This window comes from Peromyscus leucopus, chromosome 22, assembly GCF_004664715.2.
Source record: "Peromyscus leucopus breed LL Stock chromosome 22, UCI_PerLeu_2.1, whole genome shotgun sequence".
Taxonomy (NCBI): domain Eukaryota; kingdom Metazoa; phylum Chordata; class Mammalia; order Rodentia; family Cricetidae; genus Peromyscus; species Peromyscus leucopus.
Window position 1 is genome coordinate 2,412,980 of NC_051081.1, and position 12,282 is coordinate 2,425,261.

The 12,282-nt window shown below is 49.8% G+C and overlaps 1 protein-coding gene across 2 annotated transcripts in view; it reads left to right on the forward strand.

The window, feature by feature from the left end:
• The first annotated feature begins 215 nt into the window (after positions 1-215).
• Positions 216-12,282, forward strand: part of Chaf1a (chromatin assembly factor 1 subunit A) — a 28,194-nt gene continuing 16,127 nt past the window's right edge. The window contains exons 1-3 of one of the 2 annotated variants that reach the window (XM_028859697.2): positions 216-368; positions 3,972-4,022; positions 6,246-7,015. In XM_028859697.2, coding sequence (XP_028715530.1) covers positions 329-368; positions 3,972-4,022; positions 6,246-7,015 — 861 coding nt within the window. In that variant the 5' untranslated portion in view covers positions 216-328. Of the gene's footprint in view, positions 369-412; positions 594-3,971; positions 4,023-6,245; positions 7,016-12,282 lie in introns of those variants that run through there. The other variant, XM_037198192.1, reaches the window with a different exon arrangement.

Here is a 12,282-nt window from a genome sequence, read left to right on the forward strand (position 1 = left end):
AAATTGACATTTCTTAGGACCAGTAGAAACGCGTCACTGCACAGCCACTCAAGAACCGCCCGAAAAGAGCCCGCCTCCTTCCACCTCCCGCGGGATTTTCGGGCATACAAGCCACAGTTCTCGCGAGGATGCGCCCAGCGCCCCTCTTTTCCTGAGGCAGGACTGTCACGTGGCGCGCCCTCGTCCAATCGGCGCGCGGGCCGCGGAGGCTGCCGCGGTTCCCGCCAAATACGAGCGCGGCGGCCGCGGCGGCAGCAGTACTGGCACCGGCGGGAGGCGGAGAGCGCACCGGGGCCGCCTGAGTGAACCCTGAGCCGCCGCCGCCGCGATGCTGGAGGAGCCGGGCGCCGCGACGCCGCGAGCAGCAGGTGGGTGAAGCTGCGGCCCGAAGGAGCGGTTCCGCGCCCGGGTGGCCCGGGGACCGAGACGCGGAGACGCGAAGGGAAACTGAGGCCCCAGGGAGGGGGAAGAGTCCGCTTTGCAGGCTCCCGGAGGCTCTGCGTCGTCCAGACAACGAGGACCTGGTAGCAGATGGGAAACAGGCCGGGTCGTCTTTGATGGATCCTGAATGCATCCGTGTCCTCTTGTAGCAGGTGGGGAAACTGAGGCCAGCGAGTGGGTCGAGTCAGTTGTGCAGGTTATTAAAAGTGCATTTGTGAATTCTCGAGCGAATCGGACCTTTGCAGTGGGTGAGGAAACTGAGGCCTGTGGTCACTTGAGCTCTGGACACCAGAGTATCAGCTGTGCGGCACAGGGCAAGCCCAGGACGATGGAGGGGGTGGGTGGCAAGTATGACCAGGAAGCCCTCTTCTCTGAGTGTGGTATGGCCTGCGGGGCCCGTGTTAGAGTCTTTGTAGCGTACGGCAGGCTTCCCTAAATGTGGGGTGCCTAGTCTCCCTGCTTGACTCTGAATTGTCTTCCCAGCGGTTGTGTGAGTTGAAGGACCGAAGGACTGGGAGGGACAGGGGCCATCCTGATAAGCTAAGATTGCACCAGTTGAGCACCACTTGGGACACTTAGGACGGTCCCTTCTGGGTTCATTTATACCAGTCTGCAAGCCTGGACGTGAGTTGGAGAGCAGCGTCCTCGATCTCCGTCCACTTCTAGGATAATGCCGCCCCCCTCCTACAGTTCTGACCACCAAAGATATGCACCTCCTGTCTCTGTCTCTGTCTCTCTCTCTCTCTCTCTCTCTCTCTCTCTCTCTCACACACACACACACACACACACACACACACACACACACACACACACACACACACACAGGCGGGAGAAAGGCTGGAACTGTTGCCCTGACTGGCTTGGGATTTTATGAAGACATGATTAATATTCATAAAATTGCCTGGACTATCTGGGAGCATCGTTTTTATTTAACCAAGGCAGAACGTGTAAAACCAACACTATTGGTAATAAAGACAAGTTGGGTGTGGTAGTTCATACCTGCACTTACAACATCCTAGAAGCTGAGGCGGGAAGATGATGAGTTCCAGGTTGATCTGGCCTCTCACCACCTGAATTTTATTGTAAGAAGGAGAGAATTGATTCCACAAACCTCCCCCCACTCCAGCAAATTAATTAAAATGTAATAAAAAATTTAAAGAAAAGATGCCTTTCAGGAAAAAAAAAAAAACACTTTTTTGGGCAATAGGAAGCAGGGTAATGTTACCTTTCTTCCGTTGAAATAAGAAGAAAAGAGTGTGGGTGTTCTGGGTAGGGGTCTGAGTCTCTAAGTTGGGGTGAGTGGGCTGTCTCCACTGACAACCTCAGCTGTCCAGAGTGGACACTGAAATTCCATGTAGCATTAGCAAAATGTGTGGAGATTCTCCCCAAATTACTGAAGGAGTTTTTGTCCACATGATGCCTACTAGGTGAGAGTTACTACACCTGAGCCATCTGTTTAAAGGCATTTACCCAAAGAAAGGTTCTAAGTGAGACATGGTGGTGCATACCTTTAGTCCCAGCCCTTGGGAGGCAGAGGCAGGTGGATTTCTGTGAGTTCTAGGCCAGCCTGGTCTATGTATCGAGTTCCAGGAGAGTCAGGGCTGTCTTAAAACAAACAAACAAAAACCAGGTTCTATTTGTGGTCCAACGTGCATGGATTTTGATGTGCTTACATACTCCCTGAGGTTTTTAATTTACTTTAGTGGGAAATAGTCTCTCATGGGTTTTTTTTATTATTATTATTATTTGTAGTTATTATTTTTAAAACAGGGTCTTGTGTAGCCAAGGCTTGCCTCTACCTCCAGGTGCCATCATTCCTGGTTTATGCAGGGCTGTGGTTGGAACCCAGAGCTTCCTGCATGTTAGGCCAGTGTGCTACCTACAGAGCCCAACCCCGTGTTCCTTACTGTGCATTGACATGACTGAAGCTTCCACCATGCAGTGTGTTCATTTCCTCTACTTATATACTTCGCTTAGAAAAATTAGTTTTTTAAGTTTGTTTACTTACAGGTTTATTTGATATTACGTGTCTTTATATGTCTGTACACATGGGATAGGTGCCCATGGAGGTCAGAGAGGGCATCAGATCCCCTAGAGCTGGACTTGGAGGGGTTGTGAGCTGTTGGATCCTGATGCTGGGACTAGAGCAGCTAATGCTTTTAATTGCTGATCCCCCTGTCCAGCCCCACATTCACTGTGTGTGTGTGTGTGTGGTGTGTGTGTGTGTGTGTGTGTGTGTGTAGGTGTAGGTCAGAGGACATATGGGAGTCAGCTCTCGCCTTCCCCTGTGTGGGTCCTGGGGATTGAGCTCAGATTGTCAAGTTTGGAAAGTGTCCGGACCCACTGAACCATCTTGCCAGCTCTTACTTGTTTTTTGAGACAGCCTTGTGCAGTTTAGCCATGACTGACCTAGAATTCTATGTAACCCAGAGTGGCTTTGAAGTTGAGGCAATCCTCCTATGTGTACCTCCTTAGTCCTGGGATGGCGAACATCACCCCATGACTGGCTCTTCCTGTCTGTTTTCTCATGCCCTTGCTTTTTGCTCACAGTTCATTGGTTTCCAGTATATTCAAGTGCTGAGGGGGGCAGTATGGATCAGGGGACATAATACAAGTTTCTGAGTGAGAGGCCCACAGAGAAACTCAAAGCAGGATACTGAGTCTAGGATAGAATTGCTCAGTGTTGACATTTTGAGCCAAATAATTCTTTATTGGGGAGCCGGCCTATTCATTGTAGGCTGTTTAAGAAGAGTATCTGTGCATCAGCTAGAGATGAGCAGCACCCCCAAACCCTTCCCCCAGCCATGGAAACTGTCTCTATGGGCTGATGATAGGCCTCAAGGGTCAGAGTACTTGCTGCCGAGCCTGACCATTGGGTACTGTCACTACAAACCACATGTAGACTGAGAGTACAACCCCTGGAAGTTGTCCTCTGACACACCATGTGGCAAATGTAAAAACTGCGGGAGAGGAGGGATGCCCAGCAGTTACTGAGGACCAGAGTTCAGATCAGGACCCAGCACCCATATTCAGTACCTCACAACTGCTTAGAACTCCAGATCTGGGGGACCTGACACCTCTGGCCTCTGTAGACACCCATGCACACAGACATGCATACACATAAATAAGAAAGATAAATGGTAGCTGAGTGTGGTGTTATAGCCTTTATTACTAGCATTTGAGAGGCAGGGGCAGGCAGACCTATGTAAGTTCAAGGCCATCCACGACTACATACTGAGACCTTGGATGAAAGAGCAAACTAATGTTTTTTTTTTAAGCCTGTAAAAGTAGGCTGTGGTAGTTTGTACCTGGGATTCCAGCACTCGGGAGGCAGAGTCAGGAGGCTTGCCATGATTTTTTTGAGCTCAGCCTGCTGCATAGTGAGATCCTATCTCAAGAGAAGAGGCAGCTCAAATGGAATAGGCAGGACCATAGGAGCCTCAGGGGGATCCGTTTGTGTGTGGCTGCTTTGAATGTTAGCTGTCCAGTGGCTCTCACCCTTAGTAACATCTGCTCTTCTTTCCCCACAGCTATGGATTGCAAAGACAGACCCGGGTTCCCAGTGAAGAGGTTGATACAAGGTAACTTGGGGCTGGGAAAGCCCTGAACCTGGTTCCTAACTTGTCTCCATTGGCTTCTGTGGAGTCCTCAGTGGCCTGTTAAGGGCTGAGGGGAAGACAGCAGTTGCTCCCTCCAGTTTGGACATCTTCCAAAGTGTTGGTCACTGAGCTTTGGAGGTCTCAAGTGCTTCTTACATCTTATCTCTGGTTTTGGTGCTGGAACCCAGCCCAGGACCTCATATGGCAGCCAAGTCCTGTACCGCTCAGCTGCACCGACACCCAAAATTTTTCTTTGGGATATGTGTGTATATGGTGAGCCTTGTATGCTTGGGGCTCACTGGAGTTTAGAATTGAATTATGTTCCATGGATACTGTATGTACATGAACCCAGAGCATTTGTGTTGCTTTCATTTGCTTAGTTTTATTTTTGAGTGATTACTAATGTGTGCATATTTTAAGAGAAAAATTGATTGCATGTTTTTTTATCATGAGTCAGAGCCTCACTATGTAGCCCAGGCTGGTCTAGAACTCAAAAAGAGCCACCTGCCTCTGTATCCTGTGTGCTGGGATTAAAGGTGTATGCCACCATGCCTAGCTTCCAGTTTTAATTTTTTAAATGATGTGTTTATTTTCACTTTGTCTTTCTGAACATTTGCCTCTGTATTTTAATGTGCCATCTATATGCAGTGCCCACTGCAGGTAGAAGATCCTTGTTACAGGTGATTGTGAGCCACCAAGTGGATGCTGGGTCCTGAACCCGGGTCCTCTGTAAGACCAGCAAGTGCTCCTTACCACTGAGTCATTTCTAGTCCGTTTTATATACTTTAAAGATCCATTAAATTTTCTTTAATTAGGTGTGCATATGTGGGTGGTTATGTGCACCACTTGCTTGCAGAGGCCATGGGGAGTCGGATTCCCTGAAGCAGGATTTATAGGCAGCTGTGAGCCACTTCATGTGCTGGAGACCCAACTTTACAAGAGCAGGATGTGCTCTCAACCCTTGAGCCACCTCTCAAGCTGCTGGGTTTTGGTTTTTGAGACAGGATCTCACTCTTTAGTCTAGCTCACCTACTAGCTATAAAGTCCAGACTGGCCCTTCACATCTTCCTGCCTCAGCTGGAATCAGGAGCATACCTCCGCAAGAGGCCCCTTTTCAAGGCTTTGGGATTGGTGTTGTGTGCCCTGCAGAGGGACTGGGAGGCAGAGCTTCGCCCCAGAGCAGGGTTTCCAACTCACCCTTTGATTTGTGTACAAATAATGATTCACCTGTGTGTGTACACGTGCTGGGTGTGTGTTCTGAGGTGCGCAGGTGGCGGCAGAAGACCACTTGTGCAAGCCTTACTCCTTCCCAAGTGGGCCTTTGCCTCAGGCTTGGCAGCTACACCCTGGCTTCTTCCCAGTAGGTGCCAATAGCTGCCCCCAAGTTGAGCAGACAGACACTGCCTGACTGCTGAGGCAGAACTGCTACCTATGTGGAGAGTGCTTCTGGGCAGCGCATCAATGTTTCTTATTCACAAGCCATGCCCTTGCCCTCGGCCGAAGTGGCAGTGGGATTGTGTCAAGGATCGAGGCTCCCATTGCAGAGCCCAGCTGTCTATCTGGTGGCTCCTAGCAGTTCCCTCCCTGCTCAGGACTCCACAGCCAGGCTGGCTTGGGTGGAATGTGTCCTGGGTGGGAGGAATCAGCAGAGCCTGAAACCTCAGGGCAGCCATGTTTCATGAGCTACCCAAATGTAGGGAAAAGGTTGGTTTGGCTTTTGACTAATGTAGGTAGAATTAACCAATGGTACTTGGCATTTAAATGCATGGAGTGGGGAGTGAGCCCCCGAGGTCAGGTGAAAGTGCCCGCTGCAAAGCCTCACTGCTTGAGTTTGATCCCCAGCCTTCAGCAGCACCCACCTCTTCTTAAATTTTCTGGGTATGGGTGCTTTCCCTGCAAGTATGTTGGTGCATCATGTTCATGTCTGGTGTCCTTGGAGGTCAGAAGGAGGTGTCAGGTCTCCTCTGGAACAGGTGGTTGTGAGCCACCATGTCAGTGCTGGCAGTTGATCTCAGGTCCTCTGTAAGAGCAGTCAGTGCTCTTTATGGCTGAGCCATCTCCCCAGCCCTCAGCAGCTCATTTTTGGGCTTGAAATTTTCACCACAACCCCCCATAGGGCCATTAATGCCCGGGCACTCAGGTTTTGAGCACAGGTTGATGGTCTCCCTCTGCTGTCACTGAAGATGTTGCTTCTCTTCATTTCAGCCCGCCTGCCCTTCAAACGTCTGAACCTTGTCCCCAAGGAGAAAGCCGAGGAAACACCACCAAAAGTGTCTGTGGAAGATAAAGTTCGGGATCTACAATTGTCCTTGGACACTTTGGAAAACCGCTGTCACACAGGTTCTCATGTAGGCTTGAGTCCGAAGCTGGTCAGTGGCCGGGGCCCCATCGATAGCTTCTTGAGGGCCACGATAAAGCCAGTGCAGAGTATGGTCATCATCGACCTGACCGAGAACTCCAATGACATTCCAGACAGCCCTGAGGCCCCAGCGGAAGGAGCCACCAAGCGGCAGGGGCCCTCCACAGCGGAGCAGTGTCTCCAAGAGAGCCCTTCAGACATTCCCTGCCGTGTGGAGGAAGAGCCTGGCAGCCCAGGAGGCCCACAGAGGACGGGTAGCTGTCGAGCTGGCTCATTAGCGAGCTGCCCTGAGCTGACTGAGGGTTCCAGGACATCCCCTGTAAAGGAGCCACCAGGCTGGAGCAAGGCAGGGAATCTCCTGTTTATAGAGAAAGTGCCCATGGTGGTGCTTGAGGACATCCTGGCCGCTAAGCCTCCCCACACCTCTCTTCCCACGATGTCCCTGGACAGGAGTGTCACTTCAGAGAGTGAAGTGCAGGAGTCCTGCCCTGAGGATGATTCCACACTGAGTCACTCTTCCACCAGCTCCTCTTCTCCAACCAGCTCTCCTGAGGGACTGTCTGCACCCCCAGCACAGCTCAGTGGGACCAGCCCCCCCTCCACACCCATCTGCATAGTGAGTACCCACCCCCCAGAATCCCAGGGTACTGACCAGGCCTCACACTGGATAGAGCGCTAGCCCTGCATGCTGGAAGCACCAGGCTCCATTCTAGGTACCTCAGAAACCTGTTATGTCAGCACTGGGGAAGTAGAGAGAGGAGGATCTGGAGGTCAGGGTTAGCCTCAGTTATGTAGTGAATTTGAGGCCAGCCTAGGCTACATGAGTACATGAGACCTTGTTTTAAGCTAATCATAAATCATTATAATGGTGGTAGTCCACGCCTTTAATCCCAGCATTTGGGAGGCAGAGCCCAGCAGATCTCTGTGAGTTCAAGGCCAGCCTGGTCTACAGAGTAAGATCCAGGACAGGCACCAAAACTACACAGAAAAACTCTGTCTCGAAAAAAACCAAAACAAACAAAAACATTATATGGCCAGCCATGGTGGCAACATGCTTTTAATCCCAGCTCTTGGGAGACAGAGGCAGGGGGATCTCTTGAGTTCAAAGCCCAATAGGGCTGCATAGTGAGATCCTGTCTTAAAAACAAAACAAAACAAAAAGGAGGTTCATAGAATAAAAATTAATTACCTGGTCTTGGGACCCCAAGAGGTCAAAACCTGCTTGTCACATTACAGACATTCCAAAACTCACAACAGATGCTCCTGAGCATTTGGACAAGGGATGCTGAAGCATGCTGTGGCCAGGCTCACTTTTGCCCTTGTCTTAAAGCTAAGTTTTCCAACACCTGCCAACTTCCTGCTTTATTTTTTCATTCTGGTGCTGGAGATGGGACTTGACTTGACAGGCAGGTGCTCCCCACTTTGGCACACTCCAGTCCTCAGGACGGAGTTTAAAGATGAGTGGTCTGTCCAGGTGCAGTGTCCTTCCCAGATGCAACCCAGACAGACCACCAGAGCCTGGCTGAGAGCTCACATCCCTCTCCACCAAAATGGCCATCCTGAGGTCACCACTAACCGGATGTCAACGAGGCCTGGAAGAGTAACTCAGAGCCAGGCCACCTGCCTCATACACAGAAACCCAGGGGCCTCACACATGCTAGGCAAGCACTTTACTGCTGAACCATATCCCCAGCCGGCTTTCCTTGGTTTTGTTAAGACTTCATGTATGGTCCAGGCTACCCTGGATGCCCTCAGCCTCCCAAACACTGTGATTACATATAATGGGTTTTGTGTGTGTGTTTGTGTGTGTGTGTGTGTGTGTGTGTGTGTGTGTGTGGTTTTTTTGAGACAGGGTTTCTTGTGTAGCCCTAAACTTACTCTTTAGACCAGGCTGGCCTCGAACTCACTGAGACCCACCTGCGTCTGCCTCCCTAGTGCTGGCATGCGCCACCACCACCCAGCTATGGATCTCCTTTTAAACCTTATGAGCCTCTTGCATTCAGCTGTTTGCGTACCTTCACACAGCCTGCAGTTCATTTCAGCCCTCTCTTGGGAGGCATATCGGTGGCAGCCTGTGAGGCTGTGAGGTCAGGTGTGGGATTTTGCACTGGTAGTCAGTCATACATCGGTGCTCAGGGAGTCTTGTATTGAGGAGGACTTGGCATTTCAAATATGGGTGTCCCACTTTTATTGGTTTCAAATCTGCAGTGACAGATATGTCAATTCTCAGGTGTCCTTAAAATCTCATAGATAAAACTGTATATAATTTTTTTTTTTAAATTTTATCCAAACCAGTCATGATGGTACATGCCTGTAATCCCAGGGTTTGGTGTGAGGCAAGAGGATTCTCATCAGTGAGGCCAGCCTGGAATGTATAGTTGGACCAGAAGCCTTGAACAAAGTCAGTTCAGAATCCCAAAATATTCTGATTGTGTGGCACTTTGATTTGTTCACATTAGACACATGGGTGGTTTGTTCATCAGTTCCTGTGAGGTCTGATCAGATCGCCAGCCTTAGTGGCTTTGTGACTTTGTTGTTTTTTGAGACAGGGTTTCTCTCTGTGGCCTTGGCTGTCCTTGAACTAGCACTGTAGACCAGGTTGGCCTTGAACTCAGAGATCCGCTTGCCTCTGCCTCTGGAGTGCTGGGATAAAAGTGCATGCCACCACCGCCTGGCTAGCTTTGTAACTTGATGTGTGAGATTACTTCACTTACTGGGAGCACAGGCGTCCTGGGAGATGTGGTGACTTGCTGACTTGACAAACTGAACTTGGAGCTTCTGCCCTGCCCCTCCAGCCTCATTGGCCACCTTGTCTGTACATGCCACCTCTTGAGTCTGGCTTCATCTTCACCTTGCAGCATCTCTATCCCATGGTGCATCAAGATGGTCATAGATCCACCTCATAAAGTTCGACTTGATTCCTGCCCCCAGTGAATCTGGAACTCAAGGCCTTTCCAACCTATCAGATCAGGATCTGTCTGGGTAGTTTTTGTTTTTGACGTGGGGGTGTTGCTGTGTGGACAGGCTGGCCACAAGCCAGGTAACAGTCAATAGAGCTAGGCCTGGCTCCTGCCCCCAAATCTTTTCAAGCCATACTTGGTCCCTAAGGCCTGCATGTCTCAGTGCTTCAGGGGTCACTGTAGGGATCCTCTGCTTTCCCAGCCAGCCTGCCCCCTCCTGGTAGGGGTGGGGGTGGGAGCCATTTTCCCAGCTCACAAGACAGTTCTTGTCATCTTTCATTTTGTTTTTTAAGACAGGTCTCTACTTAACCTTGACTGTCGTAGAACTTGCTGTGTAGATCAGGCTCAGGCTGGCCTCACTCACAAAGATACACCTGCCTGTGCTTCCCAAGTGTTGGTACCTGTCTCGGTTTTTGTTGTTGTTGTTGTTTTTAAGGTTTTTGTTTGTTTGTTTTGTTTTGTTTTGTTAAATTATACATACCAATCCCAGTTCCCCCTCCCTCCTTCCCCGGTACCTGACTGTTTTGTGTTTGAGAATTCCATGTGGGGGTTGAGGATTTAGCTCAGTGGTAGAGCCCCCAAATTCTTCTCTCCCCTTCAACTTCATGAGCCTTTTTGGGGGGAGGGGTTTGGGGGGGTAGATTTTTTTTCAAGACAGGGTTTCTCTGTGTAACAGCCCGGCTATCTTGGAACTCATTCTGTTGTAGCTAGAGTTTTCCTGCCTTGCCCACAGTCAGGACACAATCTCTCTCACCCGCCAGTCCCACAGCCGCTCAGACCCAACCAAGTAAACACAGAGACTTATATTGCTTACAAACTGTATGGCCGTGGCAGGCTTCTTGCTAACTGTTCTTATATCTTAAATTAATCCATTTCCACAAATCTATACCCTGCCACGCTGCTTGTGGCTGACTGGCATCTTTTCATGCTGCTTGTCAGGGTGGCAACTGGCAGTGACTCCTTCTGCCTTCCTGTTCTTTTATTTGTCCTCTCTGTTAGTCCCGCCTATACTTCCTGCCTAGCCACTGGCCAATCAGGTTTTATTTATTTATTGACCAGTCAGAGCAACAGATTTGACATATAGACCATCCCAAAGCACTCTGTAGACCAGGCTGGCCTCAAACTCACAGAGATCTGCCTGCCTTTGCCTCCCAATTGCTGGGATTAAAGGCGTGCACCACCATGCCCAGCCTTATGAGCTCTTATTTTCAAAAATATGTTTTTAATTGAAGTAGGATTACATCACTTCTCCCTCTAGCCCCTGCCATGTCTTACACTCACAAGTTGATAGCCTTTTTATTGTGTGTGTGTGTGTGTGTGTGTGTGTGTGTGTGTGCACAAAGATGTGTATAAATACACCCCGCTGAATTTTTGTTGTTTGTGTAGATGGTCTCTGGTCTGATCACTCTACCTTGGACAGTAAGGGGGCTCATCCCTGGGAGAGGCTAATTCTCCATCTCTCAGCTGTCATTATTTGCCTGTAGCTGTTTGTCTAGGGGTAGGACCCTCTTGAGAGTTTCCATGTTCTCCTTGTTTATGCAATTGTTTCTAGGAGGCACAGTCACGGCAGACTTCCTGATCCTCCGGCTCTCACCGTCTTCCTGCTTACTCTCCCGCCATGTTCCCTGAGCCATAGATGCAGGAGCTGGGCTGTAGATTATCCCGGGCTGGGCTCCCTATGATGTCTGCATTGTGTCCAGTTGTGTCTGCTGTAAAAATCAACATCTTTGAGGAGAGGTGGCTGTGCTTACCCAGGAAAGAAGGCTTGCACAGAGACTTGGATCTAGGTGTCTGGGAGTTCCTGTGGGGTTCCAGGTGGCAAAGAGTTGCCTGTTCTTTTTTTAAATCTATTCAGTGTTCCGTACATGCACAGCGGGGACCATCTACGGGGCTTGAGCAGCCTCTTGGACCACATCCCTTAGAAGGCTGACCCCCTCTCCCCCGAGCAGCCACCCTTCCTCAGTAGTTCCTTGGCTGCGGGTGGGAGATTCATGACTGTTCTCCATCCGTGCTGGAATTTCATGAGGCTTAATCTGTGCAGGCCTTGTGCATGCAGTCACAGTTGCTGAGTTCACATGTGCGACATGTTTCACTGCAGGTGTCTACCCCCAGATGTGGCTCTCACAAGCTCTCTTCCCTCACATCCCTGAGTCTTGATGAGAGGAGGTGATATAACCATCCCATGTAGGGCTGAGTACATCAGTCCTCCTTGCATGTAGAAGTTGTGGGTTGTATGATGGTAATTCAAGAAAGTAACTTCTGGGGTAAGAGGTGACTCGTCTGTGGGTGTAAACATAAGAACACAGCATACCGAAGAGACGGCACAGGCCTGGAGACTGCTTGCTTGCTCCTTCAGAGGACACCCGGCACATACATGGTGACAGACACACATGCAGACAAAACTTACACGCGTCTTTAAAAGAGGAACCTGAGAGAGTTTATTACTATAGCCGATTAGGGCAGCTCCGTTTAAATCCTGTGCGTGCGTGAGCTAGGATGCTCCTGTAGTAGTGAGCTTCAGTGTCATTTACCCTGCCCCATTGACCCTCCTCTTGGTCCTCATCCTCTCCCTGCAGATGCTCCTCCCTTCATGGCCCTACTGTTGTTGTGCCTTCTGTGAGTGTTCCAGTGTAGACCCACCCTGCTAACTAAGGATTCAGAGATGGCATTCACAGATGGGAGACTGTGATAGCATTTGTCTTTCTGGGTCTGGGTTCCTGACCCAGGATGAATTTCCTGCAAATTCCATAATTTCATTTTTCTTTATTGGTTTTCCCAGGCTGGCCTGGAACTCAGAGATCCGCCTGCCTCTGAGTGCTAGGATTAAAGGCGTGCACTACCAGCGTCTGACATCATAATTTCATTTTTCTTAGCAGCTGAATAATATTCCATTGTGTCAATGAACTGCAGTTTCATGATCCAT